This window comes from Magnolia sinica, chromosome 10, assembly GCF_029962835.1.
Source record: "Magnolia sinica isolate HGM2019 chromosome 10, MsV1, whole genome shotgun sequence".
Lineage (NCBI taxonomy): Eukaryota > Viridiplantae > Streptophyta > Magnoliopsida > Magnoliales > Magnoliaceae > Magnolia > Magnolia sinica.
In genome coordinates this window covers 61,107,659-61,118,233 of record NC_080582.1, presented here as the reverse complement: position 1 = coordinate 61,118,233, position 10,575 = coordinate 61,107,659, and the positions used below count along the sequence as shown (strand labels likewise).

At 49.2% G+C, this 10,575-nt stretch overlaps 2 protein-coding genes across 2 annotated transcripts; both read right to left on the bottom strand.

Annotated features, from left to right (window-relative positions):
* Positions 1 to 1,049: 1,049 nt before the first annotated feature.
* LOC131217550 (uncharacterized) lies at positions 1,050 to 2,202 on the bottom strand. Its single transcript, XM_058212487.1, has 2 exons — positions 2,087 to 2,202; positions 1,050 to 1,524 (listed from the first exon to the last, which is right to left on the bottom strand). Exons 1-2 carry the CDS (start codon positions 2,200 to 2,202, stop codon positions 1,050 to 1,052), a joined length of 591 nt encoding a protein of 196 aa, XP_058068470.1.
* Positions 2,203 to 2,244: 42 nt separating this feature from the next.
* LOC131217549 (uncharacterized) lies at positions 2,245 to 2,814 on the bottom strand. Its single transcript, XM_058212486.1, has one exon. It carries the CDS (start codon positions 2,812 to 2,814, stop codon positions 2,245 to 2,247), a length of 570 nt encoding a protein of 189 aa, XP_058068469.1.
* Positions 2,815 to 10,575: the final 7,761 nt, after the last annotated feature.

The window sequence follows — 10,575 nt, the reverse complement described above, 5'->3', positions numbered from 1 at the left end:
AGGGTGTCTGAGATCTCATTCTCTGGATTTGAGCAGGGTCTGATAGAGTACTGATCCGAAGTTGATTTTTCCTTGTATCTCATTACGGTGCTTGTTGCCTCGGCTTCTCTGTACCTGTACTTTTTTTGTTTGTTTTTTTTATTTCTCTCTTTCTATTTTTGCCCGTAGCGGCTTTTCAGGTTTTCACCACGTCCAGCTTTCTCGTCATTTTTGCCCATGGCGTCCTTTCGTATTTTCACCATGCCCTGAGTTTTTTTATCTTGCTTGCCCCTTGGCAGCTGTGCTATTTTTACCCTTGGCGCCCTTTTAGGTTTTCACTAAGTCCACTACATGCCCATTGTTTTTACTCGAACCTCCCTTTCAGGTTTTTAACTCGCCCGTTCTGCTTAGGGATGCCTTTTTTTTTTATTTTTTTTTTGAAGTGCTGGGAGTGATGGGTGGACTTCCTTCATAGCCAGCCAACTGGTTTCCTTCCTATCCTTGTCTTTGAATATAATCGTAAGCTGCTTTTAGTTGGATTGTTTGGGGATGTGGTATGGACTTCCCCTTTCTGGGTCTTCTTTTTGGGATTTTCTTCTTCTTTTTTTCTATTTTTTTTTGTTTTCCCTCATTTTTTTTTGTGTTTTCTTTCCTTTTTTTGATATTTTCTTCTTCTTTTTTTTACGATTTTCTTCTTCTTCTTCTTTTCTTTTCATTTTTTTTTTCTTTTTTTTAACGATTTCGGGAGAGACGACGTGTGTTTCTGATAGGAGAGGTGGCGGATATATATATAAATTTTATTTTCGGTGGAAATGAAGGGGCAGCTTTGCGATTGTAATCATTGACAGAGTCAGGTATGGTTGCCCGTGATAGATTTTCACACTATCGGCGTTGATGGGCTTGGGAAGATTTTCCCCTTTCAGGTTAGTGAGTCGAAGGGCGCCTCCTTGGAGTACTTGACGAATGATTAGCGGTCCTTCCCATGAGAGTTTGAATTTTCTGCTGGGATCTGGTAAGTGTGGTGGCAAGATACGCTTCATGACCATGTCGCCGACTTTGAAGCTTCTTTTTCAGACCCTCTTGTTGTAGGCTCGAGCGATCCTTCTTTGATAACATTGGGAGTGGCTTAGCGGTCGTAAGCGCTTTTCATCTGCCAGATGCAGCTGATCATACCTTGCTTGTTGCCATTTGCCTTCTTCGACTTCACTTTCCAGCAGTATCCGTAGTGATGGGATTTCAATTTCGACTGGCAGCACTGCTTCCATTCCATATACGAGCTCATATGGAGTTGCGCCTGTAACAGACCATACAGACGTTCGATAGGCCCAATGTGTGTAGGGAAGCATTTCTGACCAATCACGATATGTCTTCACCATCCTCTCCAGTATGTGGATGATAGTCTTATTTGCGGCTTCGACCCCACCGTTCATTTGAGGATGGTAGGGACTTGACCGATGGCGTTGAATCTTGAACTTATTAAGGAAATTGCCCATCTTTTTATTGACGAACGGCATTCCATTGTCTGTGACGAAGGCCTGAGGGATCCTATATCATCTAATGATGTTATTCTTCATAAAATTGACCACATGAGATGCAGCGATGGTGGTGTAGGATGTTCCCTCTATCCGTTTGGTGAAGTAATCTATTGCCACCAGGATGTATTCATGCCCGTTTGAAGTTTTGGGGCTCATCTTGCCGATGATGTCCAATCCTCATACAGAGAAGGGCCACGGTGATGTCAGGTTATAGAGTTCAGAAGCGGGTGCATGGATCTGGTTCGCATACTCCTGACACTTGAAGCATATCCTGACGTGTTTGCAGCAATCTGTCTCCATCGTAAGCCAATAATAGCCGATTCGTAGGATCTTTTTTGCCATCATATGTCCATTCATGTGTGGGCTGCATAGTCCTTCATGGATTTCTGAAATAATTTGTTCCGCTTGTCTCATCCACATAGCAGAGAAGGACTTGGTTAAAGGATCGCTTGTAAAGGATGCCTCCAATGATCACGAACTGTGCCGCTAGCCGTTGGATGGTACGTCGATCAACTGGTGTTGCTCTTTCCGGGTACTTCTAATGTTCGAGGTATTCCTTGATGTATGTGTACCATGACTGATTATTTGAGGGAGGTTCAGGTTCGTTAATCTGTACGCAGAATGCAGGTTCTTCTTGGAGCTTGATGGTGAGTTCCCATTTAGCCACTCCTTTTGAGATCTCCAACATTGAGGCAAGGGTAGCCAGAGCATCCACGCATTAGTTCTTGACTCAGGGCATGTAAGAGAATGTGATCTCATCGAATTCTTTGATTAAATTCTCCAGATACATGTGATAAGGGATCAACTTTTCATCATTAGTCTTCCAATCACCCTTTATTTGATTGATGATGAGTTGTGAATCACTGAAGACTTGTAACTTCTTCACGTTGAGGATGATGGCTTCTCTTAGACCGGCGATGCATGCCTCATACTCTGCTACGTTGTTAGTGCATTGGAATGCCAGCCTTCTAGATATGGGAATTGGGACGTCCTCGGGAAAGTAGAGTATGACACATACTCCACTCCCTTTTGAGTTTTCCGCTCCGTCGAAGAAGAGTGTCCACACTCCTGCCTTCATTTCTTCTTCTTCTTTAATCAGGAGAATGTCCTCGTCAGAGAAGAAGGTCTTCACTGGTTGATAATCGGGCAGGGAGTGTGCTGCTAAGTGATCGGCCAGTGCTTGCCCCTTGATTGCCTTCTGAGTGACATATGTGATGTCAAATTCTGAAAGCAGTAGCTGCCATTTTGCTATCCTGCCCGTTTGTGCTGGTTTTTCAAACAAGTACTTCAACGGGTCCATGCGAGTAAGTAGAAGGATCGGGTGAGCGATCATATACTGTCGTAGCCGCTGTGTTGCCCAGACCAGGGCAAGGCATGTCTTTTCTAAGCTGGAATATTTGGCTTCATAGTTTGTGAATCGTTGGCTTAGATAGTAGTTTACTTGCTCTTTTCTTCCAGTATCATCGTGTTGGCCAAGAACACAACCGATTGCTTTTGCTGTGATGGAGATATACTACAGTTAGGGCCTACCTGGAGTAGGTGGCATGAGCACTGGGGGATTTAGTAGGTATTTCTTGATCCTATCGAAGGCCGCTTGACAGTCGTCATTCCATTCCTTTAGAGAGTTCTTTTGTAGTAGCTTGCTGCGGTTCCAACGCCGTGACTTGCGCCCCGAACCGATACCCAGGCAAAGATGTGGACCCGCGTTTAATTCGAAGAAACACCGCGCGTTGCGGATTCCGAGGGAATCTCTACAATTAGTCCCATTAATCAACCATTAAAGCATCCCATACCTTAAGTACAATAACCCATTTCCACCTTTTTCAAAAGTCTACCCTCTTTCCACCTCACCACTCCTCTTTTTCCATTTTCAACATCAACCATACCCCCTTTTTACAATTTTTTAACCCAAACCATCCCCCATCACTCCATCACCCATATCTCTCTCTCTCTCCCTTACAAGTTTTATTTTATTTTATTTTTATTTTTTTCTTTTATATTAATGAGGTTATGTGGCCCACTTGAATGGACCCCACCATGAGGTAGGTATTTTATCCAAACTATTTATAAGTGGGGCCCACCTTATATGTGTAGTGCTCATGCCATCCATCACAGGGTGGTCCACCTAAGCAGGGCCCACCCCCAACGGATATGCCAAGTCCAGCGTCCAGGGACGCTGGACGTCTGCTGGGAATAAACACAAATATCAGCTTCTAACTAAGCTTTGGGGTGGCCCTTCCATGTAGGCCCCACCTTGATGTATGTCTTCAATCCACACCAACCATTCCTTTCCCAAGCCTCTTTTAGGCGTTGAGCCGAAAGATGGGATTAATCGGACCTTCAGGCGGGCCATACCCTACCAAATGGTGGTTTTCACCATTGAAACCTTTCCTAATTTCCTATACGCCAAAACATGTCCGATATTGGACTTGAACTGCTCGTGGTGAGCCATGGAAGAACACTGGACGGCGTGGATTCACTGGATATGGACCCCACCTGCGAAATCCTTACAAAAACAGAAAAAAAAATAAAATATTTCAACACAGCAGCGGCTGCTGCTGTGTCAGGCGGCAGCAGGCGCTGCTTGCATCTAAACCGTTCATAGGGTGGGCCACCCCCTGACATGGGCCCACCCCAAAAATCAGCTCGATCCAAGACTCAGGTGGCCCACACCATAATAAACAGTGGGACTGGACTTCTACCTTTGAGATCCTTTTGGGGTCCACAGAAGTTTTGGATCAGGGTGAAGTTTGTTTTCACCGTTCATCTAGGCCCATGTGGCCTTATCAACGGGTTGGATGACATAGAAACATTACGGTGGGCCCCACATGGAGCCCACACAGATGTATGTGTTTTATCTCCACCGTCCGCCTGGACGGTGGAGCTCACTGTGTGTGTGTGTGTGCGTGTGTGTGTGGGTGCGTGTGTGTGCTGGTGTGTGTATATATATTTATATATAATATTATATTATATATAATATTATATGTTATATGTATATATATAATATTATATTATATATAATATTATATGTTACATATATAAATATATATATATATATATTATATTATATATAATTTATTGATGGTGGGAGGCCCACCTCAGTACTTGTGGCCCATGGTTGAGGCCCACTTTGATGTATATATAGAGCCCATGGGTCGAGGCCCATTTAATGTATTAGGGGCCCATGGGTCGAGGCCCATTAAGATGTAATGTGGCTAATGGGTTGAGGCCCATTTGATGCACGTATGGGGCCCAACTGGCGAGGCCCATTTGATATATATAAGGCCCATGTGAGTAGGCCCATTTGATGCATATATGGGACCCAACTGTCGAGGCCCATTTGACACATGGAAGGCCCATAAGATTAGGCCCATTTGATACGTTCTAAAGCCCACAGTTTATAGTCCATTGCAATGCACCTAAGGCCCATTGGCGCGGCCCAATGATGTGGCCCACTTGATGAATACAAGGCCCATATGATATGGCCCATTTGACGTATTTAAGGCCCAATGGGACGTGCCTAAGGTCCATTGCAATGTACGATCCCAATATGATTTATGTAATGATGTTTACGTCAGGGCTATGCCTTGGGAGCAATGGTGGTTTGACGTCCACATTGCAAGTATAGTGTGGTTAAATGTCCGCATTATGACTTTCCCTAGGGCCCATTGTTAGGCTCGTTATGTGTAGGCCGTCTAGGCCCACCTTCGTTATGCACGTCACCCATCCTATATAGCATGTTTAATTCCATGATTCATGATCATATGCATCATATGTATGCTTGATATGAGAAATGACTGATCATAGCATATGTCTTTGGGCAGATTGTTTAGGGACTCCCGGAGGTGTTGCCCTACATGAGCGATAGATACGCACAGGATTGTTGTATGACTGGATAGTGTGATTCATGCATTCACATTATGTGATATGGTTACTATACGCCCTAGCTACATCAGGGCCGTAGCCTCCACAGACGTATCGTGGTTGGAAGGATTGGATACCGGAAATACTGTTCTACATGGGGTGCGATAGATACCCTGGGTGAAAGTCCCTAAACCCTTATGGTACCAGGAGGTTGCTCCAACGTCTAGACCGAGTGGATGCATGAGCGCTGAGTGCCGATTACCAAACGGTTGAGCTTTCCACTGTGTCGTGGTCGGTTGGAAGGGGGTGCGGCCTTACCAGCCCGAGAGTAGGGGCAATGCTAGGCTGAGTCTGACCAGCTCGAGGAATGGGTCCGCTATTGACGAGCCGAGCCCGATATTGGCAGGCGGATAGTGAGGTCTTTTCCACTCACCTTATTGCGCGCGATGGGGCGGCAATCGGCTTGGAGTGTACTAGACCCCAGTGATATTTCAGATTTTTGAGCTGTATTGATATGTGGGATTAGATGAGGATTTGTATGCTTGACTTGCATTTTGCATTGCATGGCCTTGGTATGGCCGACATCATTCTTTGCACCGCATGGCCTTGGTACGGCTAATGGGATTCTTAGCATTCATCAGCATGTTCCGCATTACTCTGATACTGCCTAACTACATTATCACCTTAAGCATACACTTTCACCACCCTCTAAGCTTTCTATAAGCTTATGCACGACCGTTGCGTGCAGGTGACGTTGGATCGCAGCAGCGCTGAGGCGTGGCTGATCTTTTGGAGCTCTTTTTTTTGTCTATCATCATTGTATTTCCTTTATGCTCATTGTACTTGTAAAGTTTTTGATTATAGTGGAAATGTGATGGAGTTTTTGGTTGTTGTTTGTGGGTTATGCCTTTGGTTATGCTTATTACTAATTGAACTGATGTTGAAAATCCTCCTTGTAGCATCCCAGGATCGGAACCTGGCGAATGGGCGCTGGGAGCCGAGAATGGGGTTTTACGGAGGCTGTCGGCGCCAGATTCGGCGATCGGGAATTTTGTGAGCCCGGTTTCCGAGTTTGGGGCGTGACAGAAGTTGGTATCACAGCATAACTCGGGAATAACCAAGAACAACATTACATATCTGCTATGAATGATTTAAGTCCTAAGTTCGGGTAGTCTAGTGATCTTTTATTACCGACCCTTAACGAGTGTGCCTCCGAGAGTTTTCAAAGTTAATTAGGCACCTTCGCTCTTTCCTATAGGACATGGCGCGCAGGAGAGTGACCCGATCGACTCCTGCACCACCACCTGAGACTCCGGCTCCACCACCTGCGGCTCCCGCACTACCACCTACGATTCCTGCCCCACCACCCGAGATTCCTGCTGCCCAGCCTGAGGATGCCGCTCCTCTACCAGGGATTCATGCTGCCCAGCCTATGGGTGCAGCTCCTCCACCAGACCGTGCGAGCCGACCGTATCGTGAGTGCTTCCGCTACGGCAGATCTGCCGCGTGGCACCCACTTCGAGCGAGCGAGACCCCGTCGTTTCTCCGGCATAGGCGAGCAGAGCGCTCGAGTGCCCTCCTTCGAGAGTTCCGACGCCTCGATCCCCGGCATTTCCAGGGAGCCAGACCCGAACGTGGCCGAGAGATGGCGCGCGGAATAGAAGATATTTGAGACGATGGGATGCGCGACCGAGCGGCGAGTTCGATTAGCCGTGTTTCTTCTCCATGGTGAGGCCGAGCACCGGTGGGGATCAGTCTCCAGCAGCGGGCGCTGATTTTGTGTGGACTTGGGAGGATTTCGTGGATCGGTTTGGACAGTGTTTTTCCGATCACATCCGACGTCAGCGGGCGTTGGAGTTTGAGGCCTTGGTGCAGGGTGATATGACGGTGGCTCGGTATGCCGCTCGTTTTGTAGCAGTCCCGATTTGCACCTTACTTAGTGGATGATGAGGAGCGGAGAGCCCGCCGATTTGAGGCGGCTTGTGTTACGGTCTTCGAGGCCGTGTTATTGGGCATGAGCTCCCTACCTTCGAGGAAGTGGTGCGGAAGGCCCGATTTTTGAGGGAGTGGGACGGTTCTCGATCGATCGCGGTCGAGAGGAGAGCCGGAAGAGGCGAGCTTCTTCCGGTGATACGCAGCAGGGTCGACCACAAGAGGCGCACAGGTCGCCCGGCCTTCCGAGCGCTAGGCACCTCGAGCACCACCTCCGAGGCAATTTCACCGGCACTTGTTTTAGGTGCGGTGCGGCGAGGACACCGTATGTGGGAGTGTCCTCGTCCCTAGCAGCAGAGAGAGGTCCACAGCGCCTCCACCACCGCGCGGCGAGAGACCCTCACGGCGGCGAGAGGCCCCCACAGCGGCGGCGGCCTCCACCGCGAGACCACCTCGCGGCGGCATCGGCACCGGCCTCGAGGCCGCAGCAGCGAGGCGGCGATTTCGACCGCCTCGGCCGGCAGCGGCACGCTCGAGAGGGACGAGGCACCTCCCGGCCGGCTCGAGCTCGATTCTATGCGGCCCAGCAGGATCCTCAGTCATCTGGAGGAGTCGTTGAGGGTATACTTCCTGTATCTGCATGCATTGCACGTGTGTTGTTTGATTCTGGTGCATCGCATTCTTTCGTGGCCGAGAGTTTTTGCCGATTGACTGGTTTACCGTTGGAGTCTGCTCATGAGGGGTTGACAGTATCGACTCCCTTGGGGAAGACTGCAGTGTTGGGCCGATTTTGCTCGTCTTGCCCCGTTCTGGTTGGGGATATCTTTTTGCCTGCCGATCTGTTTGCTTTGCCTATGTCCGAGTTCGACGTCATCCTGGGCATGGATTGGCTTGCCGAGTATCACGCCATATTGGATTGCTCCGCAAGGACAGTCACGTTTTGTATACCTGGCTTGCCGCAGTTCCAGTTCATTGCTGAGCCCAGAGGAGAGCCGTTGTCTTGTTTGATGTCTTGTGCCATAGAGGAGCCCTTAGCGGTGAGCGTCGACCAGTTGCCTGTGGTTTGCGATTTTCCCGATGTGTTTCAGGAGATTCCGGGATTACCGCCTCGTCGACTCACCGAGTTTCAGATTGATCTCGTGCCCGGTACTGCGCCTATTTCAAAGGCCCCATATCGTATGGCACCATTGGAGTTGCGGGAACTGCAGAAGCAGTTGGACGAGTTGCGTGAGTTAGGCTTTATCCGTCCGAGCAGTTCGCCGTGGGGAGCGCCGGTACTCTTCGTAAAGAAGAAGGATGGCTCGTTGAGGCTCTGCGTAGATTACCGCGAGCTCAACAAGGTCACGATCAAGAACAAGTACCCGCTCCCGAGGATTGATGATTTGTTTGATCAGCAGAGGTGCAGTTCTTTTCGAAGATTGACTTGCGTTCAGGTTATCATCAGATGGGTTCGAGAGGAGGACATTACGAAGACAGCATTCGGGACGCGTTATGGTCATTTCGAGTTTGGTCATGTCCTTGACTGACCAATGCGCCAGCGATGTTCATGCGATTGATGAACGAGGTCTTCCGTCCGTATCTCGATCGGTTTGTTGTAGTCTTCATCGGCGACATTCGATTTATTCGAGGACTCGTGAGGAGCATGAACGGCATTTGGAGGTTACGTTACAGACCCTCCGTGCACACCAGTTGTATGTGAAGCTGGAGAAGTGCGAGTTTTGGCAGGAGGAGGTGAAGTTTCTCGGTCACGTGGTGACGAGGGAGGGTGTCGCAGTGGACCCCTTGAAGGTTGAGGCAGTGCGTCAGTGAGGCCAGCCTACGACTGCGTCCGAGATCCGCAGTTTCCTTGGTTTAGCGGGCTACTACCGGCGCTTCATTGAGGGCTTCTCTCGTATTGCAGCCCCGTTGACCAGGTTGACCCCGAAGGGCGCAGAGTTTATTTGGAGTGACGCTTGTGAGCGAGCATTTATGGAGTTAAAGGACTGTCTGACGTCCGCTCCTGTCCTCACTCTTCCCTCTGGGAGTGACGGATTTATTGTATTTACTGATGCCTCGCATATTGGTTTGAGTGTTGTCCTGATGCAGCACGGTAGGCGTGTAGCCTTCGCGTCTCGCCAGCTCAAAATTCATGAGCTGAATTACCCCACGCATGATTTAGAATTGGCTGCAGTTGTCTTCGCACTAAAAGTGTGGAGACACTATCTCTATGGGGTTAGGTTCGAGCTCTTTTCTGACCACGAGCTTGAAGTACCTCTTCTCGCAGTCTGAGTTGAACATGAGGCAGAGGCGTTGGATGGAGCTCCTGAAGGACTATGATTTCGATCTCCAGTACCACCCGAGCAAGGCGAACGTGGTGGCGGATGCCCTCAGCCGTCAGCCACGAGGCCTGGTGGCGCATATGATGATTCAGGAGTGGCGGATGCTCGAGGATATAGCAGAGTACGACTTTGAGTTTGGCTTGCAGTCTTCTATTGTGCAGTTATCGAGCCTGTCGATTCAACCCTCTCTTGTCGCAAGGGTGATCGAGGCTCAGCAGGCAGACGAGTCGTTACAGGATTACCGAGCAGAGGCAGCATCCGAGGGTCAGGCAGATTGGCAGATTGGTACAGATGGTGGACTTCGCTTCAGAGGCCGATTATGTGTCCCGGATATTCCTGAGCTACGTAGAGATCTTATGACCGAGGCACATCGATCGCGGTTTTCTATCCACCCTGGCTCGACGAAGATGTACCGTGACATGAGGTGAGTATTTTGGGCGGGGATGAAGCGCCGGATCGCCGGCTTTGTGGCCGAGTGTGACACGTGCCAGCGTGTCAAGGCCGATCATCAGAGACCCCTGGTCTATTGCAGCCGTTGAGTGTCCCGATGTGGAAGTGGGAGCACGTGTCGACAGATTTCATTATGGGCTTGCCGAGGACTCAGTGCAGTCATGACGCCATCTGGGTTGTCGTTGATCGACTGACGAAGTCGGCACATTTTATTGCGATACGTGCGACTTGGCCTTTGGACCGGCTTGCGAGATTATTCATTGAGGATATTGTGAGACTGCATGGCGTTCCAGTCTCGATCGTTTCTGACCGAGACCCGAGGTTCACGTCTCAGTTTTGGGGAAACTTCCAGAGAGCGATGGGTTCTGATTTGCAACTCAGCACCGCGTACCATCCGCAGACCGATGGCCAGACCGAGAGGGTCAACCAGATCCTTGAGGATATGCTTCGGGCCTGTGCGATTGATTTTGGGGGTAGCTGGGATGAGCATCTGCGTT